At 44.1% G+C, this 21,108-nt stretch overlaps 1 protein-coding gene across 1 annotated transcript; it reads left to right on the top strand.

The window, feature by feature from the left end:
• Nucleotides 1-982: 982 nt before the first annotated feature.
• Nucleotides 983-20,889, top strand: per1b (period circadian clock 1b). Its single transcript, XM_080486604.1, has 20 exons — nt 983-1,160; nt 9,198-10,050; nt 10,683-10,936; nt 11,125-11,246; nt 11,373-11,574; nt 11,655-11,849; nt 12,441-12,519; nt 12,788-12,894; nt 13,054-13,207; nt 14,000-14,270; nt 14,365-14,473; nt 14,570-14,729; nt 14,819-14,931; nt 15,355-15,501; nt 16,031-16,420; nt 16,802-17,577; nt 17,671-17,854; nt 18,307-18,520; nt 18,758-18,908; nt 19,419-20,889. Exons 2-20 carry the CDS (start codon nt 9,656-9,658, stop codon nt 19,701-19,703), a joined length of 4,308 nt encoding a protein of 1,435 aa, XP_080342730.1. The 5' UTR covers nt 983-1,160; nt 9,198-9,655; the 3' UTR covers nt 19,704-20,889.
• Nucleotides 20,890-21,108: the final 219 nt, after the last annotated feature.

The raw sequence follows: 21,108 nt of genomic DNA, 5'->3' as shown, positions 1-21,108 counted from the left end.
GCACATTGCCGGGCATTGGAGCACAGAGAGGTGCAGCGTGGGGAAGATTTTTACAAAACTGGCTTCAAATACAACCCTTCAGTCTCTACTACTTCAGTCTAAAGTTTTAACAGATGGGATATGGAATCCTTCGATATTTAAGATGTTTATGTGTAATTTTTTTTATCTTATTAATTCCCCCACTTTCTCACCTAAAACACAGAAATGAATCTTCAGACTGTTTCATTCTTATATCTTGACCTTTCAGGACAGTCCCGTCATCCTCATGTGGGGAAATTAACTTGACAATTCCATCCATCTTCTATACCACTGTCATTGGCCTTGCATTGTTCCACGTAAATTATGATTTTTGCCTCATTGCCAGAAGGTCCAGGTGCAGATACCAGCCAGATCTCTCTGTTTGGAGTTTGCAAGCTCTCGCTGTGTGTGCGTGGCTTTCCTCCAGGTACCCCAGTTTCCTCACACAGTCCACAAATATGCATGTAAGATTAGTTGGTGAGCCAGTGGCATGAGGCCAAACCTCATTTCTAAAACCTATAAAACTCACCCAGACACCATGGCCGTATATGTATATGTTATTATTTACAAATGGCAAAATGTACATGCAGTTTTGCACTCTGTTTTCTATTTTGAATAGGGTTGATTTTCCCTTCTCGAGCCAGACTAAATGTGGTCGTGCTGCTGTGTCGTTGACTTCTAGCTGTGCGGCACTGCAGCATGGATTACGGCGAAGTGGAGCGGCGGTACGTCCAGTGTGCTCGCGGGATACGCCCTCCTATGTTCTTGTATGTTTGGAACTGAACTCGGTAGCAGCCACGGTGCAACGTGATCGGCGAGCCCCGTGCGGGAAGCCCCGCCCCGTTCGGCCAATCACAGCGCGCAGGGTCCGTTTCGGGGCGGAGACTGTGTCACCCGCGGGCCAATCAGGACGGCGGACACATTTTTATTTTGCCAGTACATGGGCAGGCACGTGTGTCCCTGCGTGTAAACTACTGTTGTGTACAGAACAGCGAGTAAAGATTGTGTGGACAGTGAACGCGGACGGCAACGTCGAGACACTACTGCTACCAGGATTTATTCTACTTCCTTGTGTACTTTATTTATCTCCTAACCGAGGACTTCTCTAAAGCATCGGCGCCTGATTTCAAGTATATCTGAAGGTAAGCTGGCGACGTTCGTCCCGCAGTCACGAAGTGGCGCACACTTTGTCCAAAAACTGCAAAAATGCCTCGTTATTAGTCGCACTAAAGTAGAATTTACCCATTGCTATCTACTGTGACACGTCAAAACTAGACGTTCATTTACAACAAATAGTCATATTTACTTTTTACCATCTTATCTTCGTGTAAACCGATGCTTTCATATCGTGTTGTATACTATTGCTTTGTGTGAAGACGTCGAGTACTAAAATCTCGTATTTGGGGTTTTCGGTGGTGTTTATTTGTCGTGATCTTGGCACTTTTTTTGTTACTATAGTGTTGACCCGCTTGTAGATGTTGCACAGGACTGCCCCCTTATGTGGCAGGCTCATACTACAGTACCTGTGGTATTTGAATATATGTTATTGATCCTCTCGTGACCTTCTCATTGATTGTTGTGGCTGATCATGTGTTGGGTGTTCAGCCTGCTGGCCAGTCGTATTTTCTATTACCTGTATTGACTGGTGCTGATTTTACTGTCGCCAGGTGCGCCTCAAATGTAAAGGAAGGGGTTTTTTTTAATAGGGAATTCTTTACCTTGTTGGATTGTTGTTCACAATTCTGTCTGCACATCACAGCTTGCATCCCACTCATCTAGTAAAACAAAACTTTCCTTTAGCATGTAAGAGAATCATAAATGATCATCATGTGTTTGCAGCTCAGTTTCTGATGTGTTTAAGAGCGTAGGAGGTGTGGCATCCTGGCATCCATACCATCATTTTTCTCTAAAGGAGTGAAATCAACTGAGATCTGCAGGAATCTAAACAAAGCAGTCACGCAGACATCCAACTAACACAAGTGGGGAAAGAGAAATTAATTCGCATTGCCGCAATCTTGCAGGATTCCGCAGATAAGTCAGCTCAGCATCCAAAACGACTGCACACATGGGAAAGCCTCCTTCTGTTCTTAATTCTCCCAAAGGAGCGCTGTGGGTGGATACCTGTAAAAGAAGGCTTGCTTGAGTTTGGCAGTAAACAAATCAGAGTCGGTGTTGAGTTGTGCCATTGAAGAAGAGGCGGTAGCAGAGGTGGCCCCCTCCATAGCGGAACAATTTGATCACATGTTTTCTTGGACAGTGACTCAACTCCTAGAGCACAACAAGCAAACAAGCTGGAGCTCTCCTGAAAGAAGTGTGTCAGAGGGAATGAGAATGGGTGATGGTGCTTGGAACACCACAGCGCAACTTTTATTTGTACCTTTAAGGAAACACAAATCACGCAATGTCTATATTCCCATCGCCCTTTGAACTCCTGTTTTAGTCACATTACCTTGAAACAGCCGGGATTTCCAAAAAGAAGGACGATCTGTGTTGAATAGCAACTGACTAGTTCTAATGGTTAAAAAGAAAAAAAAAATAAGCTTTCTTATGATGTTTTTGTTTTTTACATTGGACCCCCATGAATTTGTAATGTTGCTGTAGCTGGAACCAGAGCAAGTGTTTTTTTTTATAAACATAAATGAAGCATATACAATTTAAAAGTTTTACATCTTTGTTTCAGTATTTCTTTAATAAGTAAGAACTGATTAGATTTATAAAAACATTCAACGTGAATAAAGTTTACTCCTCATTCATGCATTGTCTTTTACCCCTTTATTCATTCCAGCGTTAAAACAGTTTTTCGTTTGTTTTTTTTTTTTTTTTAATTGTCTGGACGAAAACTCATAAAAAAAAAACCCCAAAAGAATTGTCCCTTAAAATGTTTTTATTGTTACCTGCAATGATCATTTAAGAGGTGTCACTTAAGCTCTTTCATTTGAACACCAACCCAATTAGTCCTACTAAAGGTACTGAAAGATGAATACCTCCAGTCCAAATGAATTTGCTTAGTTGGGTTCCACTTTGTTTGACAAACATGATATTGTATGACGATGATGCACAACTAAGTAGATGAAAGATGTCATCCAGTGATGGTAGATTATAAGTGAGTGGTACAATTTAAGACTACTCCATTAACTTAATCGCAGTATGTAGAGTAATTAAACTTTGTGACTTCAAAAATGCTTTAAGATTACAGTTTGCTTTAAAACAAATTGCAAGAATCAGAGTATTATCACAACACAGCTGTGAGGATGGCCTATCCTGTTCAATGTGGTTATGTAATGTTCCTGAGAGCAAGCGACCTGAAGACTGTATTTTAGCTTTTAGATTAAAAGCACCCCCGAAAAATTCAATTTAATGAGCTTGGAAGTAAAAAAATCCAATCATGACTTCAAGTTTTCAGAGTCAGTCTTGCAACACTTTATGGGTCACTCATCTGTTGATATTCTATAAACAGTTTTATCCTTTTACGACTGCTGCGAAACGATTTTATTGTTGATTCATCATCTTCCCACTGGATTGTTGGGATTTAAGACAGAGTAGACACACTTGTATCATAAACTTTTATGACATTTTAAACTAAATACATAACTTATTTACACCGGCATCACAGCAGTGAGCTATCTTTAGAAACACTTGAGCTTTTTATCCTTTGAAATAAAATATTATTGGAGTCTGGATTGTGTGTTGCCCAAATTTGAACAGGCACTTTTGAACGAGGCCCATAACTATAAGTTGTGAGTGTCTTTGTAAACATGGTGTATATGTTTTTGTGATGACTCTGTTTGAATATTACAAAAAGAATCACCAGCTTTGGCTCAGTAAAACCTAACACATGACAGTTGTAGCCCAATATGAATAAGTGCCACAAGCCAGGTATTCCTGTATTTAGAAGATCATTATGGTGATTTGTATGAAAATTTACAGGAGATTAAGAGGTTTAAAGAGGAAACATTGAGGAAAATGGCCAGCTCATTTGAATTTGACATTAAAGAGAAGAGTTTGTTGAACAGCTGTTGCATACATACTTTATGTCAAGAAAGTCCAAACTCTTGTTGAAACTACCACAAAGAATTAAGGCAAGTCAAGGCGGACAGAATGAAGTGGTTGTAAGTCAAACGTAAGCAATACACCACTCCGTCATCATTTGCTTATTGATTTAGAATTGCACTTCTACAAAGTGTGAAGTCATGTGGGCCGCGGCGTGTCTTTGTCTCATAGATGGACATTGTGTACAGTACATCTGCAGCACTCGCTCATGGTTGGGGCGGGCCGGTGGAGGAGGCGGGTGGAGGCATGCAGGCGGAGCTGAGACCGCCCGTCCTGCCCTGTTCGGCCCCCTCCGTCCCGCGGAGGGAGGTCTGCAGGCGGAGCTGAGGGGGGAGGCGGCCTCAGCTCCGGCTCTGGCTCCATGAGCCACGCTCTGTGATTGGTTGAGCTCGCCGACCAATCAGAAGCCGGCGAGGCTCGCAGAAAACACTGCTGAGTACACGTGCCATGTGGCCACTGCGAACGGACGAACCTGCGCTCTGAGGGCGTGTGTTTGTGTGCCCGCGCGTTAGTTCGGACAGTGGGTGAGTGTGTGAGACAGACACCAAACGCTCCTTGACTTTGTGATATTTTCTTTAAAAAATCGTCGTGACGGACGTTGCGCGTGTGAAGAAGTTTGTGCACGTTGATGCGTGGAGCCTCACCACACCTTCCACTTCGTCTGCAAAATGATGGAGCTCCCGCTTTGATTCAGGTGATAATTTTTTTTATTGACTCTTTTTCTCTGTCTTTTGAAATTGCGCTAGGTTGAAGGTGGACGCAGCGTGACTGCATCTGTTCCCGTTGTTATCTGAAGGAGTGGCACATTGTGTATTATAGTGCGGATTATCTTGATATCTTTGCAATTAAAGTTAATATTTCAATATGAACACGTTTAATCCCACTAGTTACAACTGATTCGGTGTGTCTGGGACTTTGATTTAACATTTGATCAGAAAGAACTTACCAAAATTATAATTGATCAGTCTAATGTGAGCGGCTAAGAATACTATTGTTAAAAAGGAACAGCTTGTACATTTGTTTTACCTGTAAGTGTAGAAAGGTTCATCCCCCAGTCAATACACTTGCATTTAAGGAAAATTGATGCCTCTAACTGGCACATATTGCTGTTTGTTTATCTCTGCAAGGATTAGTTGATTAATAAATAATGATATAAAATTGTTGACAGTCATTCAATTTTTATTAATTATTTTGCATGTGGATATATTCCATTAACTGATTGTCTAATTTTACATTTATGGCTTATTTATTTTTATTTATTTTTATTTATTTATTTTTATTTTTTATAACCGATGGATTGGGAAAACAATTTACTTAATTTAGCAGTGATGACAATACTTGTTCTTTCCATGACTACTCTTGTACAATGAGCTGCCCAAAATACTTTGAACGTTCAAAAGTCGATCTTTACAATCTTTGCAGGCTTGTAGTCTGCAGAAGTGTGTTATTCTCATTTGCACGACACACATGCTTCAAAATAAAATGGCTATGAGCATACATGGCTTCTCATGTGTGCAGCTATGCTTGTAAAAGCTTTGAAAACAATTGCTTTGAATTTTTACCATTTCCATAGGACATTTGGGGAAATCCTAAAATACTGTATGTCCGTGTGTTTTTTTAATGCAATGAACTTGATGACTGTCATGTGATGCAGATTCTCTGTTGAGATCATCAGTTACTCTATTACCTCTGCTACTGTACATGAACAAGCCACTCTTTTCACTGTGTTTGGTATCAGAGCCACACTTGATCCGTTGCCATCCTACTGAGCAGATTTGTTGCCAACTGTTGGAGCAGCGCCCAGCCCAACTCTAGTGGAGAAGTGTTGTTTAACTGGCAGAAGTGCTGTAAATCCATTGACATCTCCTGTCTTGTTTACCGCCACAATAATGTTTGTGTTGATTGCGTTCTATTAGTCAAAGAAATACACAATTTGTCAGGCTCCTGCAGGCATTCAATCTTTGCATTTTCATGTACAATCCAATCAGACAGCTCTCTGTTTTTCTTAGTTTGTTGTGTTTGATGGCTGGAAAATTGTGGATAGCACTAATGTAACATCTCGGTTGTGGTTTTGTCAGTCAAAACATAAGCTACAGTGTGCAGTGACTTAAAAAGAGAAATGTTTTACTTGAGTCTCTGAAGCAGTGTAATCTGATAGTTGTGTTGTGATTGTGCACAATACCAAAATTGGACTAATGATGACAGCATTTCTGAACACAATGCACCTTGTGTTCCTCATGCACGCTGAGAGGGAAAACTTACAACAAATGGGTTATCTGGCCTGTTGAAACTCTTAAGCTTTTTAGTGTCACTGAGTGAAGATTGGTTTGACAACTGATTACAAGTTATTATAGACTATAGAATGAAAACTATATTTTAATCCTTTAACATTGGGAGTAAAGACATCAAGAATATTGTCAAAGTGTCAATAATAAATAAAAATGAACTTCAGGGAATACACATAGAGGGACAAAAATCTAGGATTGAGACAATATGTTGCAAATATGAGAAATGCTAGTTTTGGTATAAAGTGTCAAGAATATACACAAAGTACAATTTCAAGAATTATTTTCAAACAGTCGCAGCATGTAAAGAGCTTCCTCTTTTCTATTCCGGATTTATCCAAGTGAAGGCCTCGAGGGTTGGAGCCAATCCCAGCTGACATTGAGTGAAGGGCAAGTTGCCGGTCCGAGGTCAGAAAAGGAGGCACACAATCAGTCTTGACAACACTCACACTTCACTGATTCATCCAATGCCTCTGTTTATTAATTGTTTGTGGAAACCAGAGTACTTGGATGCACAAGAAAGGTCCTGGCCTGGAATCGAACCTCTTTGCTGTAAGGTGACAGTGCCAACCACTAATCCGCCATATTATGGCATGTGTTTGTCAAAACATCCTCACAAATTCTCCTATTCATATTTTTGGTCAGTGTAGCTCAAGTACACGGTTGAAAACATTGACAAATTGCAGCATTCTGCTGTACAGTCCGGTTACAAATGATTTACCACACCAGCGTAGACACTACTTGCATAAGCTGTGATTGGGCATTACTGAGGGCATTTCCTGTGAATAATTTGAGAGAGTGGGTGGCATAGTGGATGTATCATTGTTAAACCTGCAATCATGGGTTATAACCTGGCGTGTTCGATATCAATCACCTTCTAAATGTGTGTTAATGTATGTTTTACCTCTATTTCTCACCTCTGACTGGTTTGAGAAAGTTTATAGACAAATCATTTGGTTTCAAGATGTGCTTTCTTTCGTGAAATGGTCCTGTGCAGTTGGTTGAGCAGAGTGGGTGGGTGGACTGGTCCAGCACATCCGGACATTATCGCAGCCTGCTCTCAGTGTCTCGGCCCCCTTCTTTAGCCTCTACCATCACCCTTGGAAGTATGCATGGATGGCAGCCTTTAACGCCCACTCACGCCCTGCTTGCATATTTCCAGATCATAACTGCTCCTTCCCTCCGCCCAGTCTGATCAGAGCACACAGTTTGTCATGTGCAAGTGTGCATCACCCATCTGACCAAACATTATGCTAATTAACATGTCACGGCCTGGCAATGAGGCAGCAGCTTCGCTGAAGTCCAAAAGCTGCTATGCACAGTCAGAATAACCTAAAATGGACCCTGCATTGTCCATGAAAGTAAGGTAGTGTTCTCCAAAAGTTGTGCAGGTGCTGCAGCCACTTCCAACTAACTCTGGGTGAAAAGCAGGATACATCCTGAATAGGTTATTAGGCCATCACACAGTGACACGCAAATAAACATGCATGCATACAGTTAAACATAAGGAGAATATAGAGTCAGCATTTGATGAAAATCACTATAGAAGAAGACAGTCAATAACATCTGCATAAGCTATCAGGAAAAATAGTTGGAGCAACAGTCCATCTGGAAAACAAAAGTCAGGTACAACATGCCCATGTTTTGCATTTGCTCATAGAGCCTCAGTCTGTTATTTAATGCAAACCTTTGCAGAGTCCTTCATGACATGCAGAAGGGGAACCTAAAATAATCTATTGTTCAGCAATTGTTCCTCAACCGGGAGGTTGAATAATTCAACCAGTCTGTTCGAGGCCAGCTTTTACCGTTTCAATCCAGCGTGTATACCTTTGCTGTTGCCGATCTGTCCAATGACACACCTGTTTGGCTGTGGATGGAAATCTGTTCATGTGCAAATTCCCCACAAGGTTTTTGGGTACATGTGTCAAAGGTTTACTGGAAAAAAATAACATGATTTGGAAGGGCCACTGTTGCCAGTTGCATTGGTATGTTGTTCCTAGCCATCCACACACATTCTCGTCCTGTCAGGTCTCCTGCTGGCGGCTCCCCTCAGCCCGCCCCCCACCGTAGACCTTTTAGGTTGTTGCGTCACAACTGGAAGCAGAGAGTTTAGGTCTGAGATGTCCCCACAGGAGCATATTTAAACCTGTCCCGAACAAGTTCTGCATCAGTGCATCACTTCCCACCTGACACCTGCAGGTAAAGAGGGCTGTGGGACACCAAGGTATACAAAGCTGAGAGGATTGAGGTAGCCCTGCGTAGTCTTCTAGTTGCGTCTGCAGGTCTTAAAGGATTATGGAGTGTCACCGTTGTCAAGGAAATAAATAGCACTAGACTTTAACTTGCGTAGGTGTTGTCCATATATATACCTAAATGTCCTATTGCCAAGGAATTACTGATATAACAGGGCTCGTTGATGTTGAGATTTGTTCCCTCCTTCTCGTGTTGTGTTTGTTTTGATCGTCATCGGTTTAAAAAAGGACCGGGCCGTGACAGCGAACAAGCGTCCCATGTCGTTTTGGCATTAGTGCCTGCTCACCTGTGCTATTATCAGATACATGCATACGCACTTGCAGCATGCAAATAGAAGCAGATTATGGCCATTCTGCGCTCAAATTGAAGTGATTGCTTTCTTCTTAAGATAATCTAGGGAGGAAGCAAACAGCTGGGGCCCGAACAACCACACACTTGCACACTGCAGCCGGCATGCATTACACAGCACCGAAAACATTTCATGGCCATGCAAGCTGCAGTCCTTGGGAGATACTGGGGAGACCATGACTGGTGTTCTATCATTTTAATGTTGTTGCTTTTCCTCCCCTGTCTTTTTCTCTCTTATTTCAGGTGGCCTTTCTCACCTAGAGCAACACATCTCGGGAAGAGGCGAGAAGACTACAGACTGAGTAAAAGGACGGCTTTTTGCTCTCACCAAGAGCTGTTTTTCTCACTCTCCGTCTCAATCTCTCATCCCATCTGTTGGAGCACCTATGCCAAGGCTGTTTCATAACCAGAAATTCATCACTTGCGTGCAGTCTTTTGAGTGACACTATTTATCCAGATCGTGAAAGGATTTTTTGTGGCGGTTTCCACTTTAAAAAACTCTCAGTGGGGTTTATCCACCCCGTCTTTTAAACTCTTCAATATTGCAGGAAAAGCAATGAGTTTCTCTCCTTAGTTTTATTCAACTCACAGCAACAACAATGATTCACGCGGTTATACATAGTAGTCCCACTTAAAATCGCGTCGCTCATTTTTTTTTGCCTTGGCTGACTCAAGCTGCACCAGCCTCATCCTACACTAGTATGAGTTATGACAACTCTACAGCAACGCCCAGCAGCAGCACTCACGGTGGAGTGGCAGGGGCCGAGGAGAAGGACCGGGACGGCTTGTCACAGGGTTTAAATGTGCAGAACGCCAGTGGTGCTCAGCCCAGTGACAATGTCGCGACTCAGAAGCAAGAAAGCAGAGCTGGAGGAGGAGGTTCATCTGGATCTTCTGGAGGACTGTCGGGAGATCAGAGGGGGCCGCACTCGGACGATATGGACGGAGTGTCCAGTGGGAACGACTCTGGCGAGAGGGAGAGCGAGGGCGGGACCAGGTCCCGTGGACACCAGTTCACACGCAGCACACACAGCCACAGTTCATCAAATGGAAAGGACTCCGGCATGATGCTGGAAACGACAGAAAGCAACAAGAGGTAAGAGAAGAGAGTCCTGTTATCTTATAATCTCTCAAGCACATCTGATTAAGATGAAGCTTGGCTTCGTTGCTGTAACTCTTAGTGTCTGAAGCAGCCTTGATTGAAGAAAACTCTTAGCTGCAGTTCTATCAGAAAAACGTAGTACTTAAAATCAATAGTACTATTTAGCAAATCAGCACTCTGATCTATGCAATTTATTTTAATATTCAATATTCCTGTTATTGATGAATATGATCACATCATTTTACACAAATCATTTATAATGTTAATCATGCCATTTTCCCACAAAAAACACAAAATCCATAAACAATGGTTGTTTAAATAATAAAAATCTGTAGAATATCCTGTAATTACCAGAAAAAGGTCTTGAAATCAAAGTTACTTAAAGATTTTTTTATCAAAGTTCAAACTTTTGTGTGGATTTGATCAAATCTGATAAAAGTTGAGCAGAAATACACAAAGCAGATGGTCCGATGCTGGTGAATCACAGTTGCTGCACATCTTTTCTTCTCTGAAGGCCACCTGATTGTAGCAGAGCTAGAGTTTGTGGCATTTTGTTAGTTTGTTTCTGAACTACGCTCCGCAAAATGCAGAAAAATAAATATGTCTCTGTTTTTCTCGCCATCTAGCACCAACTCCCAGAGCCTCTCACCCCCCAGCAGCTCGCTGGCCTACAGTCTGCTGTCCACCAGCTCAGAGCACGACCCTCCCTCTACCTCCGGATGCAGCAGCAACCAATCAGCTCGAGTCCAGACACAGAAAGACCTGATGAAGGCCATCAAGGAGCTGAAACTCCGTCTGCCATCTGAACGCAAGTCCAAGGGACACTCGAGCACTCTGAATGCACTCAAATACGCACTGCAGTGTGTCAGACAAGTCCGAGGTGAGGCTCAGTTTTCAATATGTACCAAAAAAAGACATAAAACCCAATAACTCCCCTTTTTCTGCTCATTGTTGAACTCCTCGCATTTTTCCTCAAAAGATCTTTATGCATGAATAAGTTTGTGTGTTTTGTAATGACACTTTGCTCACCTGGCAGCACCCTGATGTCGCAATGTTTAATGTTTCCAGCTAACAAGGAGTACTATCATCAATGGAGTGTGGAGGAGTGTCATGGCTGCAGTCTAGACTTGTCCGCCTTCACAATTGAGGAGCTTGACAATATCACCTCAGAATACACCCTCAAAAACACCGTAAGTTTTTACATTTTTCTCCTTTTTTTTGGAAAATATTGTCACACATTCTTCATCCATTAGCAGAAACTTTAAGTTGTCACATGCAAACTGTGAGTTAACGCGCAAATCTCCTGTTCTCTCCAGGACACATTCTCCATGGCGGTGTCGTTCTTGTCAGGGAAAGTTGTGTACGTATCACCCCAGGGCTCCTCGCTGCTGCGCTGTAAGCCTGAGTGGCTCCAAGGGACGGTGTTTTCAGACCTATTGGCTCCACAAGACGTCAGCACCTTTTACAGCAGCACGGCGCCCTGCCGCCTGCCAACCTGGGCCTCATGCATCGGATCTGGTGGGTAAAGCGCCAAATAAGACCAGGAAGTTACGTGTCGACATGCCGTGTCCTGTACTGACCCACTGTTGGTCTTTTAGCTTCTCCTCCAGTCGACTGCACGCAGGAGAAATCCATGTTCTGTCGGATCAGCGCCGACCGGACGCACGGCGGCGAGATGCGCTACTACCCTTTTCGCCTCACACCCTATCAGCTCACCCTCAGAGACTCGGATGCCGCAGAGCCGCAGCCCTGCTGCCTGCTCATCGCAGAGAAGGTCCACTCTGGATACGAAGGTACTTAATGTCATATCGTACATCATGAAACGGATGCCGCTCGGGCATAAATTACAGGCGTCAATAAAGAGAACCCACTTTAAAAAAAATCTAAACGCTTTGAATGGCAGGCGCTGGGGCAAAACCAGGAAACAAAGCTTTATCTGTGTAAATTTTCTGAATTCAGCATGGGGTTGCAATGTCCCAAGTATTTCAATGAGTGCCTGATAAAGGAATCACACCAACACAAACAGTTCCATGAATACTATTAACATTGGGTTAACTGAAAATGTAACAGTTGTAAGTGGATTTTCAGCACTTCAACAGGTGCAACGCCGCGAGACAGTGTAAACACAGAGAAGCCATTTCTGAATTCAAGAGGCGTATTAATCGCACGTCTGCACAGATAAATGAAAGACAGGCTGAATGATTCTCACTGATGCAATCTGGAAAACACATTCCTCTGAATATGGATATTGTCAACCCCCAATGACAGCCTGCCTTTTTGACTTGTGAATTAGCTGTTGCCATTTATGCAGAATGCCTTATCTATCTAATGAGAACAAGCTTTCATTGGTTGTAACCATCATCTCTGTGGCGTGTGCCCGGCAGCTCCTCGTATCCCTCCAGACAAGAGGATCTTCACCACCAGTCATACTCCCAGCTGCCTCTTCCAGGAAGTTGACGAGAGGTGAGTTGTCTCATGTGGCCATCGGTGCTTCACCGTTTGATTTGATGAAATAACACTACAATTACAGACACAATTGATTCATCAGTTTAATTGTTGGGGAAAACCGCATAAACAGCAAAAAGGGCATAATATAGTGACTTCTGTTACAGTTAATGTCAAAAAGCAACTGGACTTTTACGCTTTAACTTAATGAAAAAGCCTTTTAGATGTGAGGTGGAACATGCTCAAGAGAGACAGATGATAATGATTTGTAAATGTGTGTTTGCAGGGCCGTGCCGCTGCTCGGCTACTTGCCTCAGGACTTGGTGGGAACCCCCACCCTGCTCTACATCCACCCTGATGACAGACCCATGATGTTGGCCATACACGAGAAGAGTGAGTTTGACTTACAGTGACACTTTCCTGATATTGACTCACGGGGAAATATCAGGGCCCCTGTAATACAATTTGTTATTCTGCATTTTAGTTCATTATTCCACTTTAGTTTATCATATTTCAACAAACAATGTCAACAATCCTCTTTTGTCTCTCCAGTCTTTCAGTTTGCCGGCCAGCCGTTCGACTACTCTCCTTTGCGGATGTGCGCCCGCAACGGGGAATATCTGACCATCGACACCAGCTGGTCTTCCTTCGTGAACCCCTGGAGCAGAAAGGTGGCGTTCATTGTGGGACGCCACAAAGTCAGAACGTAAGTGCAGTCCATACCTGACGGTTGTGTCACCAACATGAGAACCAGATGCTTCACATAAGTCGACAAGCACACAATCAGGGAAGATGCAGGCTGACTTATTTTTAAACACAAAGTGCGTGAACTTCACCTTCAAAGCAGGCTGGCAGAAGCTCCTCCTTGTCGTCCACTGCTTTTTTACACTATAACCCTTCCCATTGGCACAGTCCATTTTAATATCGACTTGGTTTGTGCCACCCACACGCCTCCATCCTCCAGGTGGAACCACTCAGTGCAATCAGGCTACAAGCAGTTCACTATTGAAGCAGTGCAAAGCCATCCCGCAGTGCTTTGAGAAATCAGGGAATAATCCAGGTATTGGTGAGGCTTTTGTCTGTGAAAACTAATGTGGATCAAAGATGATCGGTCGAACCCCGTTTCGAGTTTGGGAGCTCTGAGTGCGTCCCCACACAAACACAAATCTGACTACCTTTTGTTTTGCACTTCCTTAGTGTGTAAAGGATGCAGAGGCTGTGTTGGAGCTCAGAGTTTCTTTCATTTCTTTGAGTTTTTGTGAAGTGGAGTTTAAATATACACAGTCAGAGTATTAAAACTTGTTGATTAGTCATCAGTGAAACAAACATATGCGCATGAACTGAAGGAGACGGAGGAAGGATGTGTTTATGACCATCTGCAAAACCCTTGGCTACATATGTAGACATTGACTCGCAGGCTGTTTAGTTCTATTATGTAATCTTTAAAGTTCTAAAACCAAAAGCTCTTCTATAAACCTGACCTGCTCTGTTTTACCAGGAGCCCCCTGAACGAAGACGTGTTCACCACGCCGCGGGGCTGCGAGACCCGGGTCACCACTCCGGACATCGTGCAGCTGAGCGAGCAGATCCACCGAGTCCTGGTGCAGCCGGTGCACAGCGGCAGCTCCCAGGGCTACAGCTCGCTGGGGTCCAGTGGCTCACGGGGATCCCGCCGCTCCCACCAGCAGCACCTCAGTGCCTCGGCCGCCTCATCCAGCGACAGCAATGGCCCCGCCGCGGACGAAGTTGCTGTTGCTCTACAAAAACCGGTGAGTGTGAACAAGGATTCAGAAAACACTGGTGACGACTCCTGTCGGTTCACATGTAGTTAACTGAGAGCGTTTGTTTTGGTTTTTTTTGCAGATGACGTTCCAGCAGATCTGCAAGGACGTTCACATGGTCAAAACCAGCGGGCAGCAGGTTTTCATCGAGTCTCGTAACCGTCCACCAGCTAGAAAAAACATCAACTCTGGTACAAAGAAAAGAAAAAAACAAACTCGTCCATTTATCATGAGTGGAAGGAAAGTCAAAATGTCTTCAAAAAACTAATTTCCTGTTTTCACTCCAGGCACGGCGAAGATCAGAGCGGTCAACAGTGACCCGATCAGAGGTTTGATAGCGGACATGACAAAGCCCCCCAAAGCTCTTGTCCCTGCACCACTTGTACAGAAAGAGCCCTCCACTGGATATTCCTACCAACAGATCAACTGTCTGGATAGCATCATAAGGTATGTGCACAACAAGCCGGGAGACATGTCTGATATTGCAGTTACCTTTTTCCATTATTTGACTAATTATGTAATGCTGTGGACTACAGGTACTTGGAGAGCTGCAACATTCCAAACACTGTGAAGCGGAAGTGCGGCTCCTCTTACACGGCGTCCTCTGTGTCTGACGACGACAAACAGGAGGCCAGCAGCAGCAACAAAGGTACTACATCTGTCAATGAATTAGGAGAGTCATGTTAACTGAAGTTAAAAACACTGATATTCACTGAGGCCCAAAGCTGAACCATAATTAATGGTGGCAATAAAAGCTCGTATTCCCAGCGAAATGGCATTAAAGAAAGTTGACATGGGTGAAACAGAGAAACGGGGAGCTGACATCTTTTAAAGGTTTTCTTTGTTGCCTCTCCCTTTTTGTGCAAAGCATATATATGAAACTCATTTCAGTTCAGCGGTCACATACAGTCTAGTTTGATTTCCGTCGACTCATAAGTGGAAACTTTCACCTCAATTTGGTTTACAAGCTCATTTATTTCAAATAAGAAAAATAAAAACTTGAGTTGTGCAGCAGATTCATCCTCTCGGTTACCACCTCTACTTGATCACTAATTTAATCTGTCTGTGACAGGAGCTTCAGTTAACCTTGTGGGTGAGCCGTCGTCCCTGCCTCCTCTCACCTTGGCTGCAAAGGCAGAGAGCGTTGTCTCCATCACGTCTCAGTGTAGCTTCAGCAGCACCATCGTCCACGTGGGGGATAAGAAGCCACCGGAGTCTGGTGGGTGACATTTTCTGGCAATTATAAAGCAGAATTAACTTGGGTTTTAATTCGTGGCAGCTGTGGGTCTCACCTCAGCTTGTTCTGGAAGGTTTTGTCTTTTATCTTTGTGATTTTCTTTTGTACCAAAGTTATTCTATAGTTTTCACTTCTATTTGCTTTTCAGTTTTTTTCGTGGTTGTTTTTCTGACGTTTTGTCACATGCAATTTCAAACAGAACATGCATTACATGCAGTGTAAGAGCTACGTTTCTCACAAGACGGCCAGATTTTATAAAATTTTGCACCACAAAACATTCACCTCATGTCAAACGGAATGACAACAACAGTAGCAGCACACCTGTTGTCCTGATGCCTCCTCAGCAGCAGTATCAAGCTCAGAAGTGCCTCAGTCTTTCACAGTTGGCATATTCACACAGTATTTCAGTGTAAAATATTACTGCTTCATGCTTAAGTACCTGACGTTTTTATTTTATGTTAAAAAGTTAAGACATTGGCTGTGCTTCAATCTTTGCTGTCTTTCCTCACAGACATTGTCATGGAAGAGGCTCCCACAACTCCTCCACTGGCTGCTCCTCTTCTTCTTCCTCCTCTCATCAACACTCCAACTCTTCCTGCGACCACTTCTGCACTTCTGCCTCCTTCAAATGCAGCCATCCCTCCTCCTCCTCCACCACCTCCTCTCCATCAAGCCAGTCAGCCAGAAAGGGACAGCCGCAGAAGAGGTGGGGGTGTTGGGGCAGCGGGAGGCGGCGGCGGCCGGTTGGGCCTGACCAAGGAGGTGCTGTCCGCCCACACCCAGCAGGAGGAACAGGCGTTCCTCGATCGCTTCAAGGACCTCAGCAAGCTGCGAGTGTTTGATCAGACGGCGTCCTCCACCGTACGCTGCAACGCGCCAACTGCTAACCCGCTGTCACGAGGTAGATGCTCAGACAAGCCACATACTGATTCATCCATACATAATATGATAAATCTATCTGCTGATCCACATCTCCTAATCAGTTATTTTTCTTGCAATTAGTTGCAACGCTTCATAATTTATCAAAATGAGTTTCTTGCCTGATTATTGAAAGCTATTTAATATTGAAGTATTCAGTGTTATAATTAGCCTGTAATGCTCAGAAGTACCTTTGAGGGGAAGTGAATCAAACAGTGAAACCTAAAACAAGAAAATAATTGTGTATATAAATTTATTGTCCACTTGCCAAAAACTTGCAATGAAATGTTACCCGGTTGTATTTGCCCCTGCTGGCTGTAGTCAAGTTTAGCAGAAATTAATGCCTCTTTGTTTTTCTTCTCAGGAGTGCGTTGTTCTCGGGATTACCCCGCTGCAGGAAGCAGCTCCGGTCACAGACGTGGCCGTGGCGGTAAGCGACTCAGACACCAGGAGTCCTCTGACCAGCACAGCTCTCTGGGCCTGAGTGTTGACCCCAGAGCCACCACGGCTCCGCTGCCCATCAACGTGCCTCTCGGACCTCCCACAACCTCCAGCTCCTGGCCTTCTGTCGGCTCCCAAGCGAGCATTCCCACCACCCCCTTTGCACCCAGCATGCTACCAATCTACCCCATCTACCAGCAGCTCCCTCAGCAGATACCCGTCACGGATCCGTCACGTTTTCCTCAGCCTCAGATGGGACCCCCCATGATGGCCCTAGTCCTGCCCAACTACGTGTTCCCTCAGATGGCACCCCCCATGTCTCAGCCAAGCGCCCCACCGGGACACTTCTACAACCCCAACTTCACTTACCCCGGCGCCCCCCCAGTCGCAGTCCCCCCTTTGGTTACCAACCCGATGCCCATCCCAGGTACCTGCGCCCCATCCCGTAGCAGCACCCCCCAGTCCTACAGTCAGACCCCCGCTGACCGCGAGGGTGCAGAGTCCCCCCTCTTCCAGTCCCGCTGCTCCTCCCCACTCAACCTGCTGCAGCTGGAAGAGTCTCCGTGCAACCGGCTGGAGGTCGCCACGGCGCTGGTGGCCTCGCAGCAAGCCACGCCGTCTGTGCAGGGCGGATCACCCGGGGACCAGACCTCCACCAACCAGGGGAGCTCCGACGATGCTTCCAAAGAAAATGAGAATGTAGGAACACAGTCGGTTTCTTTACAAACATGAGGCCCTTAAAATCCGCCTTCATTCCATTTAACATTTTCACACCTTTGATTTGTCTCTTAGGGTGAAACCAACGAGTCCAACGACACCATGTCCGTCTCCAGTGACCTGCTGGAGCTTCTGCTTGCGGAAGACTCCCGCTCAGGCACTGGTTCTGCTGCCTCTGGTTCAGGCTCCTCGGGGACGAGATCCTTGGGTTCAGGCTCCGGCTCCAACGGCTGCAGCTTGTCTGGCACCAGCGGCACCAGTAAGTACTTCATAGTTTGTAATGATCGCTGATAAATCATTTCAAGGGGGACCTATTATGGTTATTTTCTAAAGTCAATGAATTCTGTATCGGTTAAATCTATTTCTCTTAAGCTGGCCTTCATGTTTGTTTTTAATCTATGTCTTCGTTGAAAGCACACTTCCTCTTTGTTCACCAGCTTCAACATAGTGAATCAGATGCCTGGAATTTGACAGTTTCTGTTATAACTGCAGCAGTTTCATTTTTAAAGAAATCCATGATTAACATTCAGAGCATTCTTTTATCCAAGTTGCTGACATGTAGTTGTATTTAAAACTTGTAAGATGTACAAATTTGCAATGTTAAATATAGAAAAGCACAATATGTCTTCTACAATTTGTATTGCATGAATTGACTACTGCATGTGTCCACCTTCGATTAATTCTCCCCTTTAAACTTCCTTGTCCCATCAGGCAGCAGCCAGGGCAGCCACACCAGCAAATACTTTGGCAGCATCGACTCGTCGGAGAACGACCACTCCCGCAAACAGCCAGCAGGGGGCAGCAGCTGCACCGGTGGTGATGGCGGTGAGGAGCAGTTCATCAAGTGTGTCCTGCAGGACCCCATCTGGCTCCTGATGGCAAACACAGACAACAAGATCATGATGACTTATCAGCTGCCTGCCAGGTAACGACGCAGGGCGCAATGTGACCCACGCTGTCATTTTACAGTCGTAACGCTCAAGGGTCCAAAATGTTTAAGATACCATTAAAAACAGATGTGACAGTTTCACTTGATTCATTTTAATTAGAGAATTTAATTGGAAGAGATTTTGAAAAAGTATGTTTAATCTGTCATACTCCTGCCAAACTAATGGTACATAAAGTTGGGCACTGACTCACTTTCCTTGCTTTTCCCCTGCAGAGACATGGACACGGTGCTGCGTGAAGATCGTGAGACTTTGAGGAACCTCCAGAAGCATCAGCCGCGCTTCACAGAGGACCAGAAGCGGGAGCTGAGTCAGGTTCACCCCTGGATCCGCACGGGACGTCTGCCCAGAGCCATCAACATCTCTGTGAGTACTGTGACTCATAGGATCCATTGGATCCATATTAAACACGAAGCACTTTAAGTCAAATGTAATCTCGGTTTTATTGTCAACACAAGATCACATTAAGAATTCTTTTACTAGAAATGATAAAATGTGAGATTTTATTTGGATGTGATTCTATTGTTTGTTTATACTCACGTTCAAATCTTTAAATATAGAAATATACTATTAAGTTTATATTTGAGTGAATGTCCTACATAGGGTTTTTTTTGGCGTTAATCTCATTTGAATTGGGGCAGTAATTAATAGATTAATCAATAATGATCTATTAAAACATGTCATGATAAACCCAACAACGGAATTTAATGTATTTTCCAAGCATAAAGTTGGAAGTTCTCAATTTTCGAGCCAGCGATCTAAAGTTCAGCTGTGATTCCAGGATATTAACTTATTCTTTACTGATGTGGTCTACCTTAGAGAAGGCACACGGTGCGACAACGAGCTATAATGACTTTGTGTTTTTGTTGTTTTCAGGGCTGCACAGGCTGCAAGTCTCCCCCCGCCGTGCTCCCCGCCGCTCCCTTTGACGTGGAGATCCACGAGATGGAACTGTGCCATCCCCTCTCGCTCAAGAACGCCGACAAGTCTGAGAGGACGCTCACCGAGACCAACATGGACGACGCTCCTCCAGAAGACGAAGAGGAGGGAGAAGAGGTCGGGGAGGAGAAGGCCACCAAAACGGAGGACGGCAGCCAAGACATGACGGTGGAGGAACAGGCGACGGCGTCTGAAGCTGCAGAGCAGAAAACAGAGACTTAAACAGCCTGTTTCTGCGGGACACAACTTCATAAGTGGGCGGCCAAAGATGAAAAACTTCACTGTTTATCTTGACACTTGAGGAAAATATGCACCTTCCAGGACCTTCTGCACTTGTGCCGGGACATTGAGGTGCATATGAATCCACGCTCCACCGTTCGTTCGGGCAGGAAACCGGGCCACTTTTTTTTTTCTTTTTTTTCCTACTTCGAGTCAGACTCAGGCATGATGCCTTGAAAATCACCGAGGGGACACACACGCACCACACACACATTTTCACAGAGTGACACCCCCACCCCCACCCCCACCCCCACCTCCTCTTCTTTCAGCTGTTCACGTAGTTCATAGCATATTTATTGAAGTGGTAAGAAAATCGGTTAAGACTAGGGTGAATGTGTCACAAAGGAAACTGAAAAGGCGCCTTGACCTAAAGATGGATGTGCTTCACCGGTGAACTCTCCCAATGTTTTCGTCCCGAGAGGAAAGAAGGGAGATTTTTTTGTAAATTTTCTTCTTATTGAATGTTTCTGGGATCCTGCTGGGACTCCGATCCGGTGTCTCTCAGAAGCTGTTCTTTCTTTTTACTAACAATCCAGCTCCAAAAAAAAAAAAAAAAATGTATATATATATATATACTTTGACCTGATGGAGAAAATGTACATTGAGAACCAGTTTATTTTGTAAAATTGTGTATATTTTTATACTGTCATCCACTGCACATAGTATCTATATTATAGAAAAGTGTTTAAATCAGATTCTAAATTCATATGAATTTCTGGCGAATGACAGATTAAAAAAATGAGGTGACGCCTTGAGGCCAGTTACTTGAATTGGCCTGTTGAAAATGTGGCGTTTGTAAGTTTCGTCTTGGACGTTTAAAAATCTCCTCTTTGGCCGGGCATTAGCTTGTGCATTTGCGCTGCAATGAGAAACATCCCAACACATACACACACGCGCGCGCAATTGCCACACTAGTATTTTCTAAATTGTCTAAAGAGCCTTGTGAGGAGGAAGAGCTTTGATGTTGCCAGTGTTTGCTCGTGATGGATTGTGAAAGAGGTGAACATAACTTAAAAAAATATATAAAAACACACAAAAAAAAAATCCTAAGGCTCTCCAGAGAGTGTTTACTATCTTTCCTCTCTTTCTCTTCCTCTCTGTGGCACTGTTCTGGTCGTGTGGTATCTTATGCTTTATGGCGTCGGTGCTGTCTGCGACGGTTTAATATTTTTTGTGAATTCTTTGTACAAAAAAAGACAATAAAATTCCTTGAAAGACCTTGAAAATGTGAAGTTTTGTTTGGTTTTTTATTTCCCCCTCCTGCATCCAGTTTTATGATTACATCTCTCCTTGCAGTCTATTTTTGTGGACGGGTGTTTTGCAGCACTTGGCTGGGAGTCAGACGTGT

Source organism: Lipophrys pholis, assembly GCF_963383615.2.
Source record: "Lipophrys pholis genome assembly, chromosome: 18".
Lineage (NCBI taxonomy): Eukaryota > Metazoa > Chordata > Actinopteri > Blenniiformes > Blenniidae > Lipophrys > Lipophrys pholis.
This window is presented reverse-complemented; position numbering and strand designations above follow the sequence as displayed.